Source organism: Musa acuminata, chromosome BXJ2-3 (assembly GCF_036884655.1).
Source record: "Musa acuminata AAA Group cultivar baxijiao chromosome BXJ2-3, Cavendish_Baxijiao_AAA, whole genome shotgun sequence".
Lineage (NCBI taxonomy): Eukaryota > Viridiplantae > Streptophyta > Magnoliopsida > Zingiberales > Musaceae > Musa > Musa acuminata.
The window spans coordinates 1,667,732-1,684,314 of NC_088340.1; the positions used below are offsets into that span (position 1 = coordinate 1,667,732).

The 16,583-nt window shown below is 40.4% G+C and overlaps 3 protein-coding genes and 1 non-coding gene across 4 annotated transcripts; all 4 read left to right on the forward strand.

The window, feature by feature from the left end:
- Nucleotides 1-76: 76 nt before the first annotated feature.
- On the forward strand, nt 77-149 carry TRNAA-AGC (transfer RNA alanine (anticodon AGC)). The gene has a single exon. It is a non-coding gene; the product is annotated as a tRNA-Ala (tRNA).
- Nucleotides 150-307: 158 nt separating this feature from the next.
- LOC135606807 (probable inorganic phosphate transporter 1-8) lies at nt 308-2,317 on the forward strand. Its single transcript, XM_065098077.1, has one exon. It carries the CDS (start codon nt 493-495, stop codon nt 2,092-2,094), a length of 1,602 nt encoding a protein of 533 aa, XP_064954149.1. The 5' UTR covers nt 308-492; the 3' UTR covers nt 2,095-2,317.
- Nucleotides 2,318-2,623: 306 nt separating this feature from the next.
- LOC103977110 (putative pentatricopeptide repeat-containing protein At5g52630) lies at nt 2,624-5,356 on the forward strand. Its single transcript, XM_009392530.3, has 2 exons — nt 2,624-2,884; nt 2,995-5,356. Exons 1-2 carry the CDS (start codon nt 2,789-2,791, stop codon nt 5,191-5,193), a joined length of 2,295 nt encoding a protein of 764 aa, XP_009390805.2. The 5' UTR covers nt 2,624-2,788; the 3' UTR covers nt 5,194-5,356.
- A 1,407-nt stretch (nt 5,357-6,763) lies between these two features.
- Nucleotides 6,764-16,138, forward strand: LOC103977111 (uncharacterized). Its single transcript, XM_018823851.2, has 14 exons — nt 6,764-7,051; nt 7,379-7,452; nt 7,597-7,677; nt 7,819-7,894; nt 9,331-9,401; nt 10,395-10,496; nt 13,269-13,358; nt 13,451-13,525; nt 13,635-13,667; nt 13,748-13,828; nt 14,246-14,308; nt 14,404-14,484; nt 14,568-14,609; nt 15,703-16,138. The coding sequence occupies exons 1-14, from the start codon at nt 7,015-7,017 to the stop codon at nt 15,964-15,966; spliced, it is 1,170 nt and encodes a 389-aa protein (XP_018679396.2). The 5' UTR covers nt 6,764-7,014; the 3' UTR covers nt 15,967-16,138.
- The last annotated feature ends 445 nt before the right edge of the window (nt 16,139-16,583 follow it).

Consider the following 16,583-nt stretch of genomic DNA (forward strand, 5'->3'; position numbering starts at 1 on the left):
TCGGATCACGGGATCTGTACTTGATAGCCAGATTATATCGCGTACTTAGTTATTCTAACCTATCCTAAGATAATACGGGGATGTAGCTCAGATGGTAGAGCGCTCGCTTAGCATGCGAGAGGTATGGGGATCGATACCCCGCATCTCCAATTACTAAAATTTTCTATATTATTATAAAATAATTTTATAAATAAAAACATATCTATTTTTTCTTCCTCAAATAATTTTCCTTCAAAATTATAGTTGTTATAAAATTACCATAAAATTACCATAGGTTTTCGGTCCTCTGTTTTCCAAGAACGAGATCGAGTTAGGGTGCGAATACGTTTTCGACTTAAGTGAGGAGTCGGTCATCTCTTCCATAAATTGGGGTCTCCTTCCCTCGAGTCATCACCATCAAGGGGTGAAAGATCTGTGCCGACAAGGAGTAGAAGGTCTGCCATCCTCGAAAGTGTTTGGCTGAGAAGGAGGCGTAGGGAAAGCACGGCAACAATGGCCGGGGAGCAGCTCCAAGTGCTCAACGCTCTCGACGTCGCCAAGACGCAGTGGTACCATTTCACGGCCATCGTCATCGCCGGCATGGGCTTCTTCACCGACGCCTACGACCTCTTCTGCATCTCCCTCGTCACCAAGCTCCTCGGCCGCATATACTACTTTGACGCCAGCTCGGCCTCCCCCGGCACGCTCCCGCCCAACGTGTCCGCGGCCGTGAACGGCGTCGCCTTCTGCGGCACCCTCTCCGGCCAGCTCTTCTTCGGGTGGCTCGGGGATAAGCTCGGCCGGAAGAAAGTCTACGGCATGACCCTTACGATGATGGTTATCTGCTCCGTCGCCTCCGGGCTCTCCTTTGGCCACACCGCCAAGGGCGTCATGGCCACCCTCTGCTTCTTCCGCTTCTGGCTCGGATTCGGCATCGGTGGCGACTACCCCCTCTCCGCCACCATCATGTCGGAGTACGCCAACAAGAAGACTCGCGGCGCCTTCATCGCCGCCGTCTTCGCCATGCAGGGCTTCGGGATCCTCGCCGGCGGCATCGTCGCGATCGTCGTTTCTGCCGCCTTCAAGAGCCGCTTCGACGCGCCGGCCTATGCCGTCGACCGTGCCGGCTCCACCGTGCCGGAGGCCGACTACATTTGGCGTATAATCCTCATGCTTGGCGCCCTCCCGGCGGCCCTGACGTATTACTGGCGGATGAAGATGCCCGAGACCGCGCGGTACACCGCCCTGGTGGCCAAGAACGCGAAGCAGGCGGCCGCCGACATGTCGAAGGTCCTCCAGGTGGAGATCGTGGTGGAGCAGAACGAAGCCGCCAGGGAGGAGGCCAACAGCTTCGGCCTCTTCTCCAGAGAGTTTGCCCGCCGCCACGGCCTCCACCTCGTCGGCACCGCCACCACCTGGTTCCTCCTCGACATCGCCTTCTACAGCCAGAACCTGTTCCAGAAGGACATCTTCAGCGCCATCAACTGGATTCCCAAGGCGGCGACCATGAATGCCATCGAGGAGGTGTTCCGGATCGCCCGGGCGCAGACGCTCATCGCGCTCTGCGGCACCGTTCCGGGCTACTGGTTCACCGTGGCCTTCATCGACATCATCGGCCGGTTCGCCATCCAGATCATGGGATTCTTCTTCATGACCGTCTTCATGCTCGGCCTGGCCATCCCCTATCACCACTGGACCACCAAGGGCAACCACATCGGCTTCGTCGTCGTGTACGCCTTCACCTTCTTCTTCGCCAACTTCGGGCCCAACAGCACCACCTTCATCGTGCCGGCGGAGATCTTCCCCGCGAGGCTGCGGTCCACGTGTCACGGCATCTCTGCAGCCGCGGGCAAGGCCGGGGCCATGGTGGGCGCGTTCGGGTTCCTGTACGCGGCGCAGAGCAGGGACCCGGCGAAGAGGGACAAGGGCTACCCGGCCGGCATCGGCGTGCGGAACGCGCTCTTCGTGCTGGCGGCCTGCAATCTTCTGGGCCTCGTCTTCACCTTCTTGGTTCCAGAACCAAAGGGGAAGTCGCTCGAGGAAATGTCCGGAGAGAACGAAGCCGAGGAGCTGATGGAGTCGGTGGCTCCTCACAGCAGACCGCCGCCTGTTTAAGACCATTTAGCTTCTTCACGTACTCAAAAACTTAAAGCTTATTTCTAGTCAATAATAATAATAATAATAATAATTAGTTTTGGGAAGTTAATGAATCGGTTAGGTCGAACCAATTCATCAATTTGATTAGGTTCGACTAAACCAAATCTCTCGGTTTGATCTAATCGGTTTTCTTATTAGCCTTTTTCTTTAAATAAAAAAAACGACGAATAATTTCTGCTTTTGCTTTCTTGTTTCAGTTAAGATTATAACAAAAACGTTTTTGCTTTTGTATTTTATTTCCCTTCAAAATTTAGGCCCAAGAAAAAGCAAAACTTGAATGATGTGAACATTCTATGAGAGATATGTAGATTAGTTGGTTAGTATAAAAGATGTGGAAATGAATCAAGTAATATTAATAAAAAAAATATAATAATTGTTTTCTGAAACAAAAATAAAATAATAAAATATCCTTTGGGATTGAGAGTGTCAATCACATGAACGTTCTCCATCAATCACAATGTGCATGTAATAAATACTAAGCAGAAGGTTACTACTGTCTTCACTCCACCACCACAAGCTCACGTTCCTTATCCCCCTTCCACACCACATAACAAGGGAAAGATGTGAGTGAGGGAGCAAGCCAACCAAGCCCGCTTTCTCCAAAATGCCACTCTAACACTATGCCATCCTCCTCCGCTTCCTCCTCTCTTCAATGGCGTCTCTGCCGTCTCTTGCCATCAGTGGCACCCCCCACAAGCTCGACGCCGACGTCCGAAAGCTCTCTCCCGCATCTGTTCCCCTCGAAAAGGTAATCATCATCATCATCATCTGCTTGCCTACTGCCCCCTCATCTATATCATTGCCACTGACTGCTGTGGCAACCCATAATTCAAGTGTAAAAATGGCATTTTGATGCAGAGGCTGTCCTACCAGAGAAGTCCCCCGACGGCGGACGGTAGCTGGGAGGCGTCGGTGCAGCCTCTTGACGCGCGAGAAGCCCTCGCCCTGCTAAGAGAGGGAACCGGCGTCGAGTCGGCCTTTTATGTTCCCTTTCTGCAACAATGCGTCGAAACCAGGTCACTCCCTGATGCACAAGTTATCCATGCCCATATTATAAAGACCGGCACTCATGAGGAGGCCTTCGTATCGACATCTCTCGTCGATGTGTATATGAAATGTGGTGCCCCCTATCATGCCCGTAAGCTTTTTGATACATTACCTCGGAGGAATGTTGTCACTTGGACCGCATTGATCACTGGTTACGTTCGCAATTCAGAGCCTGAGAATGCGATTCTGGTATTTGTTCGGTTGCTGGAATCAGGGTGTTATCCTACGAACTATACGCTAGGAGCTGTTCTGAGCGCATGTTGTGCTCGGTACTCGATTGAGCTCGGCAGGCAAGTTCATGGATATATGGTCAAGTACGGGATCGAGTCCGAAACAAGCATGGGCAACTCGCTTTGCAGCTTGTACTCTAAATGCGGCAGCTTGGAGTCTTCGGTGAAAGCATTTCGAAGAATCCCCGACAAGAATGTGATATCTTGGACGTCCATCATATCTGCTTGTGGTGATAATGGTGATACCGAATTGGGCGTGACATTGTTTGCCGATATGCTTTCGGAAGATGTTGAGCCGAATGAGTACACATTGACCAGTGCTCTCAGCTTGTGCTGCATGTTACAGGATCTCAGTCTTGGAAAGCAAATCCACTCTTTCTGCATCAAGTTTGGGTGTGAATCACAGCTTCCTGTAAAGAATTCGATCATGTATTTGTATTTAAAATGCGAGGAGATTAATGAGGCGAGGAGATTGTTCAATGAGATGGACACAGTTAGCCTGATTACATGGAATGCGATGATTGCAGGACATGCTCAAATAATGAATTTGGCGAAGGATGATATGGCAGCCCATCATAGTGGCTTTGAAGCGCTTAAAGTGTTTCAGAAGCTTAATCGATCAGGAATGAAACCTGATCTGTACAGCTTTTCAAGTATTCTTACTGTTTGCAGTGGTCTTCTGGCCATAGAACAAGGGGAACAAATTCATGCTCAGACCATCAAAAGCGGGTATTTGTCAGATGTAGTCGTCAGCAGTGCGCTAGTGAATATGTACAACAAATGTGGTTGCATCGACGATGCGACCAAAGCATTTGTGGAGATGTCAACAAGGACCTTGATATCTTGGACTTCTATGCTTACTGGCTACTCCCAGCATGGCCGTTCCAAGGAAGCAATACAGCTTTTCGAGGACATGAGGTTGGTTGGTGTAAGGCCTAACCAAATCACATTTGTTGGTGTGTTGTCTGCCTGTAGTCATGCAGGCATGGTTGATGAGGCTGAGTACTATTTCAACATGATGAAGAATGAATATGGTATCAAGCCTGTCATGGACCATTATGCTTGTATGGTTGATATGTTTGTGAGGCAGGGACGATTGGAGGATGCTTTTGCTTTTGTGAAGAAAATGAATTTTGAGCCAAATGAGATAATATGGTCGATCCTGATTGCTGGTTGTCGAAGCCATGGTAACGTGGATCTAGGATTCTATGCAGCTGAGAGGCTGCTAGAGCTCAAACCTAAAGGGATCGAGACGTACATATTGTTGTTGAATATGTATATATCAGCTGAGAGATGGCAGGACGTTTCAAGAGTGAGAAAGGTGATGAAAAATGAGAACATTGGCAGCATCAGAGACAGGAGCTGGATTAGCATCAAAGACAAAGTCTATTTCTTCAGGGCTAATGATAGATCCCACCCACAGAGTGCGGAGATGTATGCATTGTTGGAGAGCTTGCTCCAGAAAGCAACATGTCTGGGATATGTACCTTACAAGAGTGTTGAGTTGTCTGACAAAGAAGATGAAGAAAACTCAGTTGGTTCCGCTGCTGCTACACACCATAGTGAAAGATTGGCTATTGCCTTTGGACTGATAAATACGACAGAGGGTACGACCATAAGGGTTGTCAAGAATATCACAATGTGCAGGGACTGTCATAATTCTGTGAAGTTCTTCTCAATTCTAACCAAAAGAGAGATCATCGTAAGGGATAGTAAGCGGCTACACAGGTTCACGGATGGCAGATGTTCGTGCGGGGATTTTGGTGCTCTTCTACTATGATACTGATGACAAATGTTCTCATTTTTATGTCCAAAAAGTCCATGGTTTCCATGGTTTAAAACTTGGACATGCTCCTCTTCTTGAGGTTATCAGATTTCATCACTCAGCCTGCAAACTACTGTGATAGATTTCGAAAGAGTTTGTTGGTCATTTCATTCTTTTACCTGATCTTCTAATTTGAGTTGACTACTTGTGGATCTTGTAAATTGAGGCTCAAACCAATTCAGAAATGATCTTTCTGAGTTTTGGGTACAAATGCTCTCTTTTCTTTTCAAATTAGAAGCTGAAACAAAAGTTAGTATTACTTCCAGTGATTTTTGGAGAATTATGTTGATTAAAATGGATATCTTACAATCTAGTTCTTGTGAAAATATGGTTATAGAAGAATACGATATCTACATTGATTTACTAATGTTTGTATAAGACCCTAATTTTTTTTTTCCTTTTGTGCTTTTGTATATATATCGATATTTAGAGAATTACATTATAAAAAAAATTATGTTTTTTAGATCAAATTATTAAAACGAATATACGATATTCGTTCAAAAAAATTTAAATCACATAAAATATTAATATGATAATATTGTGTCAAATCCAGCTACTAAGAATTTATAATCTCATCTCACAAATATTAATAGATACAACAATATCCTATTCAATCCATTTTGTTAGTGCATGCAATGTGCATCAGTATATTTGATAATGATGGATAAAACATAACTAGTTGTTGGCTAAGATCAAATCATTATTTGGACCTACCAACTTATCATAGAACATAATCTGTGCAGGACTATATACTCCCACGCTTTCAACAAACTCTGCCACGTTTTCCAAGTTAGGTGGGTCCCATGCTAGCTTCTTAATCGTCATCTTGTGGAGGAGGACACGAGTAGGTGAGTGGAGTAAATGAAATAATATCGTTCATGGTTCTTATAGTCCCACCGAGCATATTCTTCTACCTGAGAAAAATATATGTATTTATAAATATATATATGTATGTATATATATATGTATACATATATATATATATGTATACATATATATGTATACATATATATATATGTATACATATATATGTATACATATATATATATATATATATGTATACATATATATGTATACATATATATATATATATATATGTATACATAATTTTGAACCGACATAATTTTTACCGCTGCATTGATTCACCCCTCCTCTTTGTACTGTACTGACTCGTTCTTAACCCATATTACTTAATGGGCCAATATATAATAATAAAAAAAATGATTATGGTAATTCCAAACATAAAAATTTAAAATAAAACCAAGTAACGGTATACCAAATGGAAACGGAGACTTGCTTCGGTGGGTCCCACCGTTGGCGTCCTTACCTCGAACGAGTATGTGTTCGGGTTGCTCATATCCAGCGCGAATGGTTTTGTCCCAAGGAGAACTCACACCGTGTCCTCGACTTTCTTGATGTCCGGCCAGGATTCGCTCGATGGAAAGATCGAACGGATGATCTCAAGTCTCGCATACGACGATTATAGGGAGCGGTAATGTTTAAGACCGCACGCCGTCGTGGCAGTTTCGTGATGGTCATGGAGAAGTCGGGTGCTCGGGAAGCCCTCATCTGTTAATCGTGCTCTGTTACAGCGGACGGGCTTCGTCTTTACGCCTCTCAGGAGTCGAGGCGTCGGAGAGAGCGGCGAAGGGTGTCGCGAGCGATCGAGCAGGAAACCCTATTTATCGATCGATCCCCACTTGGAATCGAGCCCTCGAGAGAAAACAGTCGATGTCGGAGGTGTTCTCTGTGGTTTTGTGAGGGTTTTAATCGGCCATGGCGCTTGGGAAGCTCACCATCGTCCTCGGAGCGGGTAACCCCCCCACCCCACCCCCCCCCCCCCCCTCTCTCTCTCTCTCTCACACACACACACACTCACACACCCACCCACCCGGAAAACACTGTAATTTGCCGTCATTTCCGCGGGATTGGCTCTAGTTTTGATTCTACGAGTACTTAAGCTTTGCAAGAATTTGGTTTTGGTGATAGGATCGAATGTGATCTTGGTTCCTTTCCTTTGACTTCTTTCTTTTGTCGAGGATTTGCACGGTGTGCTGTTAATTATCTCGAGGGGTTTCATGGAATCAAGTTAGTTTCGGTTCTTCTTGCTCTGCAGTCGGATCAACTAATTGTCTTGCAGGTTTAATTGGGTCCATGCTTACGAAGGATAGGAATCTATCTGATATTACACACCTTTTTTCTGGTGCTTTCAGGGTAAGTTTCTTAATCTTCATATTACTTGCTTATTGCTGATAAACCAATGCTTCTCCTGTCAACCATGATTTATCTTTATGTTAAGCGTTTAACAGGAAGTCATCAGCTGGTCCTTTTGTAATGATCGAAATATTAATTATGCAGGTTTTTACGAAGCACCTGCAACAAGATAAAGACAACCCTCGGTCCACTAGCAAGCCCCAAACTGATTCTCTGTTAGCTCAGGTTTGCGTGTCACCCTTAGAATGCTCCACAGAAGAGTTTGGTTTTGGATGTTGTCCAATGCTAATGGACACTGTCATCAGTTTTCGTTGTTTTCAGTCGTAGGAGGATGCATCCATGCTGATGGTGTATTAATTTTTGTAGGTTAATACACTTCGAGAGGAGCTGCAACTCTTGGCATCATCAAGATCAGTTACAATTGTTACTGGTGATGGATCAGGTTGAGATATTCTCCCTGCTCCTCATAGAACTTGTTATTTTTGCAGTGTGATATGCTTAATTCAGTATACAGTTTATTTTAACATGGTTATGTGGTTTCATGATGATCAATATTTTAAAAATAGTAAAGTTGGACTGACACCATGTAAAATGCTTTATGTTGTTGCATCATAAGGATTTTGTGAGTGAACAGTGCTTGATTCTGACATTTTCTTCGTACTTTGTTTCTAGTATTTTGCACAAGTAGCCAAATGCAGCATCATTATTACTTGAACTAAAGTTTGCTAGATGAAGGTCACTGAATTGAAGAATGCTAAAATTTCTAATGTTACATATTTTACATGCCATTTTAATTTTTTAGAGAAAATTTGGGATAACTTGGAATAATCTTATATTCTTAAATTGAATAAGGCTGTTAGAAGTATTTCAAAATTCTGTTTGATTGAAATTCTATGGTGGAATAAGGTTTTTATTGTCAAATGACTTAAATCATTAAAACGTCAGAATTATAATATGTTGCTGCATGATCTTCAGCAAGGATTGCAATTACTTTCATCTATAACCCTTTGATCAGGTGTGAATCATTCTGTTGGACCAAAATAGTCCGAAAGTAGTGAATGTCAAACCATTTAGCCGATACTCGATGGTATTTTGCCTTTTTTTAGTATGCCATCCCATTTATGCTAGTTAACCTCTGGTCCTTGCTCGGACCGGTATTTTCTGCCCTAACAAGGTTGGTGTACTAGAAAACTGCAGTCAATGGTCTTCAGTATTAGAAAATAACAGATATGTACTTCATATGCTATCTTCAGTAGTCTTTTACCCAACAATTAAAAGTGAGTTGAATGAAGGATCCTCAATCCCACCGCATCAACCCTATGATCACACCCATCCAACCATTTACCCCAAAAAAAAGGGGAGTAGTGATTGAATGATCTTCTAGAGCTAGTCATAATTAGAAGTTTTGACAAAATTCATTTGAAATGAAAAATCTACTAGTATTCCCATCACAGTCCTTACCTAATGATATAATGTGATGGAGTAGTCCCTTGGCTGTTAGTTTTGGCGAATTGATTCAGGCTGTGGTGACAAATTATCTATCGACATGCTGGGGCCCGTATAGGCAATGGTTCACTGGTATGAACAGGTCCAGTTTCTGGTATTGCTACCTAAGACAAAATCAGGGACAGTAATTCTTCTCCTCCCTGTTCTGTTGAAATTGGCACATCTTAGTGGGTTTCATCAGTTTCTAATGTTTTGTAATGTTCAGGACCTTATTTCAAGTAGCAGAACGTACTGCTGATAGTTGATAGTTATGTCAGATGTTTTTCTATTGCATTATTTTCTTCTGTATAATATGGTCAACTTATTATGGTTCTCTTTTGATCATGGTATTTCAATTAATTTGTCTGTTAACCTTTAGAATTTCAATTGCAGATTCCAGAAGAAACAGGGTAACAGCCATTATTGTTGTTGGAGCTCTTGGATATGTATTTATATGGTGGAAGGTATTCTATCATGTATACTACGAATGGACATAGAAGTTTAAGTTAGAGATGAGCACTAAATGAGTTCGTTTATCATAGTAATCCTGATGCTGCCTTCTTCAATAATGTCTCTAGGAATTTAATTTTTTTGCATGTATCCTAATACTACATGTGATTCCGTATAGACTGGACAATTGAAATGGTAGAATGCGTAAAGATGGTTTCTTTGATTGATGGGCTTAATTAGCAATTCTGAAGACAATCTTTTGAATGATATTTTGAGGAGGAAGAATATTGCTTCTTGATTGGTTCTTTGATTGACGAGGTTATTAGCAATATTTGAAGATAATCTCTTGAATAAAATTTTAGAAAAAAAGAATGTTGCTTCTTGATGCAAGGTGCACAGTGGCAGTAGAGAATTTTATAAGCTATATATTGGAGTAGAAGTTGAGAAATAAAATCAAACATAGAAGAGGGTGATTGCAAGTGTAGTTTGAATGAACAAATGAGGTTGTGTTTGTATTCTAAATAAAAATCAAAAGACCATGGGAAGGAGGATCCTAGTAGACCTAAAAAGATAATCGTGATAATCTCAAATTGTATATAACATATTCAAAAGGTGCCACTTTAGAGCAACTATTGCAGATTCACAATGTCACTGTCGCACTTGGAATAGTACCTCTACCTAAAGTTTTGCTTCTTATGTGTTGGATCATATGGTTGCCGTGAGATATTGATTTGCCAATCAATTGAAGTTATTTGTGCATAAAATTTTTGGATGATTTTGAAGATTCTAGATTATTGCTAATCTTTGAGTCTGAAAAGAAACATAATGAGACAGCATAATGAGGTAGTTAAATGTTGAACAGGGTCATCATGCTGTACTTTCTACCAAATTCATTTTTAACAGTGATCCTGTTGGTCAGCAGGGTGCTTATTTGATATGTTGTGAATGAAATTTGAATTTGCATTATTAAACTGTATAGTTAAATGCTAGTATTTTGCATCTCATAGGGATGGAAACTTTCAGACATGATGTTTGTGACACGGCGTGGCTTATCTGATGCTTGCACTCGTGTAGGCAAGCAATTGGAGCTACTTTCATCATCTATTGCAGTACGTTTTTATTGTTAAATTTTATCTTGATTTATATTCTGAAAGTCAGTTTAATATTAAACAACTCTTTTCTCATTCCAACTTGCTCTAAATTACGAAACATTATAAATAGGATGTCTTTTTCTGAAATCATATGACACTGTGTTTGAATCATATTGCCTTTTGTTTCCAGCATAATGGAGGTCAAAATTGAGGTTTACAGTTGATGAATCTGCTAAAATATCTAAATAAGTTATGCATGAATAGTAATTTTGATAGTCAAGTTGGTGCTTGTCTCGGTCACCAAAAACTAACCTGAATACTCGTGTATTGAGATTGGATTGCAATCCAAAGCTGACAGGTCTACCTGATTTGTACTAGTTAACGGGAAAACAATGTGTTGCAATTTCTTTTTTTCTGAGGTAAATTGGTCCAGCTCAGATTAATTTTTAGTTGGTCTGGAAGTATGGCTAAACAACTTAGTTAAGAGTCTTACAATCATTATCTTTAGTTGAGTTTCTAAAATGGATGAATCTAAACTTGGTGAATTTGATCTTTCTTTATTGTACCTCTTTCCAAGCTCAAGACCCGAATCCTTGGTCATCGAGATAAACTTAACATCATTACCATGGTTTTCATGTTACAGAGAAGCTACAAGAGGCTGGATCAATCACCAACCTCCATGGGGTTTATACCTTGGCTAGTCCTAGACACGTTCTTTTTTATTTTTTGATTTTTTTGGAGATAGTTTCACTTTCATGTATATTGTTGGCTGCTACTTGAGATTGAGTTTGGAATCATTTCTTGTTGTATTATCATCTTTAAGTTCTGTTTTGCTTATTAGTAGTAGTAAGAGTCATGCTTAGAGACTTTTAGATGTGTTTTTAGTTAGCTTTTTTTTGGAGTTTAAATTGTCTAAAGAGAAAAATTATCCCATAATTTATTTCTATATGACATCTCGTACATCCTGGAGGCTATGTCTTGGTAATGGATAGTATTATTTTCAGTAGATTATCATATTTTATTCATAAATTCTGTTATCTTCTTTGTTCTTCGGAGGTCAGTTCTTCTCAAATTGGAGAATACAATCATATCCTGTCAACTGGTATCAGAGTGGTGTAATCTTCCAACGTGTTCTTCATTTTTCTACAATGTCATCTTCATGGTGAAGGGAACTAGAATAAATGTCATCTTGGAGAAGATGACATTTATGAAAATATGACAGAAGGGAACTCACAGCAATATGACAATGAAACTCACTGCAATATGTTGTGGCTTCACTGACGTTGTCAATGCCTTTTCTACTACCTTCTCCTTTGAAGTGCCTCTTGAAGTCTTCAACAGTCTAAAGTAGTTAGAGCATGTTAAAATTTCAGCCTGCTGAAAGTGATGAGCTTCCCTGATGCATTTACCAATTGGTTTGGTTCAGGTTGAGCAAATCTGTTAACCCAAAAGTAACATGACCCAAAACCAACTCAAATTGCTCGAATTGCTACTGCTAGTTGTATCATGTTGCTGTTACTTTTGATTGATTAATAGACAAAGCATGTTTGTTTTCCGCACTTAAACAGACTAATCATACTATTGCTGTTGCTTTCTTTCTGCCTCACATGAGAGTAGTGTAGTTGAGGAAATATGCAAGTTATCATGGCAATCTTCTGTTGTATGTTTATTCTCCAATGAGTAATGTAAAGGAATATTATGATAGAGCAGATTGCAGTACTGCTGCTTCTGGAAGTAGTAATTTGGGCTTTACCTTCTTTCTCTAGGTATCATGCTATTCTTTTAAAAAATTTTAATGCATACCACCTCCTTTAATAGTTGCAGGAGAGACAACAAAAGAATCACATTCTCATTCTTGTTTTTAAGCTTTAATCAGTATACACAGAAGTGCAGTCATCAGATCATGCCATCATCTTTTTATAATTTAAAGCATCATGTTCCCTGACGCATGCCAAATTTAATTGGAGTTTCTGACACTTGCACTCAAATCACCTACTGAAGAACATAAGCATGCCTGTTCAAGCATCATGCTGTTGCAAACATCTAAGCTGATGAATGGTTGTGTCAACAAATGATCACTAGAGCTAACAACTCTGTAAACATATTTAATGAATATTTCTTGTTCAAGGGTTGGGTTTCTGGATTATGGCCAACAACTGCATCAATGATTTGTCAAAGTGATTGATAATCCATTTAATTGTACTTCTGAATACTTTGAATTTTTCCTTACCCTTTACTTGATGTTCTTTTTGTGATTTTGGCAATTTTGATGGATTCATAAGGCCTTTTTTTCTATAAACAAAAGTTTAGCTTTTAGTCTCCTGAAGTCAGAAGCTTTCTTTAATTTATTTATATCTATTTGTGATTGTACCAAACTTATTAAATATTATTTTTCTAGTTATATAATTTGTATCTGCTCTTATTACTCCAGAGTTATAGTTGTCTTTTATAATCCTCATTTTCACCCAAAATTGAGGCAAGGTTTCTAGAACAATGAGCTTTCAAAACTTTTTTTGAATTAACTAAACTGCATTCTAGCATGAGAATAGAATGGACTACAGCAATAAGCCATTAGCCCACATAATTTTGAAATCTGCTAATGGATCTTTTCTTGCCATTTGGCCATACAATATGCAAGATATTTGGATAATTATATCACCACCATAATCTTTTGCCCTTTGTCCTTCTAATCTGAATTTATTTGCATTATCCTTATTGTTGTTTCTATCATTGTTCTTTGGTTCCTGAACCATGATAGTCACCTAAAATTTATGGATCACCGATTTGTAGGCTGCCAAGCGACAGATATCTTCAAGAATGGATCGTGTAGACAGTAATTTGGACGAGTGTAAGGAGCTTGCTGCTGCTACCAAATGTGAGGTGAGGCATTTCATTTCTGTACCTGTTACTTGTCATCCTTCCAATAGCTGTGGCCTGTCTGCAGGGTGTTACTCTTGTAAATGCATCTGTAGGTCTCACAACTGCATGGGGATTTAAGTCTGTTCCATACTGAAGTTGAATCTGTTCACCGTGCTGTCCAGACTCTGGTAATTATGTTAAATTTGCATTCTTTAGATCTAAATCTATCTTACATCAGAAGAAAATAAGATTATTCTGTTAGAGTATATTCTGATTCCGATCTGTATTGTGCATCAGGAGACAAAGCTTGGACGAATAGAGGGAAGTCAGGTATTCCAAATATTTTCTTTTTCATCTGTTTGTTTTTCATTTGTTGATTTAGTTCCCAGTGTTGATTTACTCCATATTAGGACTTTGCGACCAGAGGAGTCTATCAGCTTTGCCAGTTTGTTGAGAGATTGGAACAGGGAAGAAACCAAGAGTTTCTTCAGGCAAGCAATTTGGTTACCTTTATATGTTGTTTGATCGCCTATTACATGTCACTCTTTAGTCTGGCATGCGCAACTAGCTATAGTTATAACATTGTCATTTTCAATCAACCGGTAATTTTTTTACATATTGATTTATGCTTCAAATTAACTGTGTTAATCGGCTCCCAAACAAAAGGATTGGGCATATTTGGTAAAAGAACAAAAGGATTGGGTATAAGGATGCAGCAAGTCCAAATTGGCAACTTCATGTAATTATCATTTTCTCTAGGTAGTTTTTTCATTAATGACTGGTGGCAGCATGGCTTGTCTGCAAATTTGCTGACCACTAGCAAAGATGCTCGTATATCATGTGCATGGTCCTAAATTGCTTTTTAGTCATCATGTTCTGTGATTTTGAACAAACTCTTAAATTTGCAGGACTCACCAACCACTTCTCATCGAGCTATTGAACTTCCACAAACTTCTTCAGTAGTGGCAAGGGTGGCCTTATTACTCTCTGCTTTATGGATTGTTTTTCATTATTATTAATTTTTTGCCTATTCGTATCTTAATAATCCTTGGTTATCCCAAAACAGACGAGTTCTTTGCCACCTTTAGCAGTAGAATCACCATCACCATCATCAGCATCGCCGTCTATTGCTCTTGAGAGCCCTAGGGTGAGCATTTATAGCATTAACTTTAGTTCCTTTTGTGAATGCTCTAACACGGTGCTTATTTCTTTGTAAATTATGGTTCTCAGATTCTGCGATCATCAACTGCTGTATCAGCTTCAGGCCTAAAGGTTTGCAGATCCTGCTATGTTCCTGATTTGTCTTTTAATTCTCTTGCAAAGTTCTTTGAGAAAAAATCACAAAAATAAAAATAAAAAAAATCTGATTGCGCATTCAGCCGGTTGTGGATCCATAATTCTGTACTAAATCTTCTTCTGCTTAATGGTATAATGATAACTGTGATATAAGCCTCATAAGTAACCAAATGTAATCTTTATGGTCTAGGTATTACACTAATGAAAAAAATATGAAATGGAAGATAGGTGTAGCAGGGTAAACGAGTAGAAAAAAGAAGGGAAAAGAAATAACAATAAAGTTTTAGGAGACCTCTTTTTAAGTGAATGATTCATATGTCGACCCTATATATGACAATTTCCTAGTATAGTTTTTAACCATTTAAATAGGTTTAACTCTGCAGGACACCAGTCAACACTGACCTAATTTTTGTAATTTGTGTCCTGTGGAGTCTCACCGATATTTTCTTGCATTTGAATCCTAGTTACTTAAATGGCCCTGCTGATTTAGCATATGCTCAAGAAATATGTTGATGCTGAATATTTGCTTGCTAGACAACAATCTATTTAGATGACTTGTCGCCCTAGAAACTTTCAAGGTGATGTGGTCTCACAAAAACGTGAGCCACATTTACCAGGTTTGTGAGCAGTGACATCACCCCGACAGTCTCCAGGTCATGAAGCCATCAAGTAATCAGCAAAGTAGGATGAGTAAGAGATGTAGCCAATCTTCTGGTTCTACAGGTCTGAATAAACCTTTAAAGTAATTTGAAGGAACAGCATATTAGCTTCTGCATGGACTTTTCATATTCTTGATCCGAAGTAACTGTTGAAAAGGTGTATCCATTAAGGAGCGAGGTCTTTTGTCCATACAACCATTATTATTTTTCTAAATAAGATAAAAATGTAAATCTAGAACTGCATTAGAAGAGCGAATTCTAAAGTTTTATGATAGTACAGCCATATTGTTTTTTTTTTCTAGATGATTAGAAATGATCATGTAGGCATGCCAAGTATGGCTGTGGATATGATTAAAAAATTCTTGAGACACCTGACGTGCCTAGCTTATCAATTGATGTTCTCTCTTCAGGAGCTGCAGGAGATTTCAAATGCAATTAAACCAGGAAGCATGAAATCAAATATGATGTCTGGAAATACCTCTGAAGTTTCCAATGGAACTACTGAAGTCTCCAATGGAACTACTGAAGAACCAAATGGCATTGCACCAAGTTCCAATCGGTCCATCTGGAAGTCTACGGAGGAACAAAACAGTGCTGTGCCAAGTTCCAGCCGGTCCATGTGGAAGTTGCCAAGCATCAGTTTTCTCTCGAGAACCCGCAGTTCTGCTACCTAACCACTTGTTGGGTTGCCAAAGAATTCCTCCTCGTTCTGGGATGATGTAGTTTTCGCTACAGGTTAAAGAGAGGGGTAGCGCTCTAAATTTCATAATACAAACCAAACACCAAATTTTTGTAGATGTAAAGATCATTGGCAAGCAATTGGTTCAGAATTGCCCTCTTTGTCAAGTTGACTTTTTTTGTTTCGCAACAACTTGGAGTAGCTGTGGCTTACAATTAGATGAAAGATTGATGGTACAAAATATTCTGTTTATTTGGCGTTTTAAGCATAGCCATTCTATATGCGGTAGCGAATTATGTATACCGAGCATGTTCTTTGCCTCCCACCTATTGAGTATCGTGCAGCTTCAAGAGAAAGATTAGAAGATGATGAGGGTAATAATGGTGATAAGACTCGGGTGACGTCAGCTGCCCCAAATGACACCTCACGTCTCTGTTGACCTGTTAGCACTTGGTCAACACAGATCGGAACGTCGATCAAGGCACATTAACACCCTGCTCGAGCTCGATCTTTCACGCCACGCCACCGATGTCAGACGCTACCAGGAGTACGAGCCTGTCCCCTGCAAGCGGGCACATCAGGAAACAGTAAGCTTCTCTATAAATACCCTTG

What these genes read in the sequence shown, in the direction of transcription:
- LOC135606807 (XM_065098077.1), top strand. Translation starts at nt 493, where the DNA reads ATGGCCGGGGAGCAGCTCCAAGTGCTCAACGCTCTCGACGTCGCCAAG.
- LOC103977110 (XM_009392530.3), top strand. Translation starts at nt 2,789, where the DNA reads ATGGCGTCTCTGCCGTCTCTTGCCATCAGTGGCACCCCCCACAAGCTC. An exon ending in CATCTGTTCCCCTCGAAAAG is followed by an intron (nt 2,885 to 2,994) that starts GTAATCATCATC and finishes ATTTTGATGCAG; the next exon opens with AGGCTGTCCTACCAGAGAAG.
- LOC103977111 (XM_018823851.2), top strand. Translation starts at nt 7,015, where the DNA reads ATGGCGCTTGGGAAGCTCACCATCGTCCTCGGAGCGG. An exon ending in GACGAATAGAGGGAAGTCAG is followed by an intron (nt 13,668 to 13,747) that starts GTATTCCAAATA and finishes ACTCCATATTAG; the next exon opens with GACTTTGCGACCAGAGGAGT. An exon ending in CTTCTTCAGTAGTGGCAAGG is followed by an intron (nt 14,309 to 14,403) that starts GTGGCCTTATTA and finishes ATCCCAAAACAG; the next exon opens with ACGAGTTCTTTGCCACCTTT.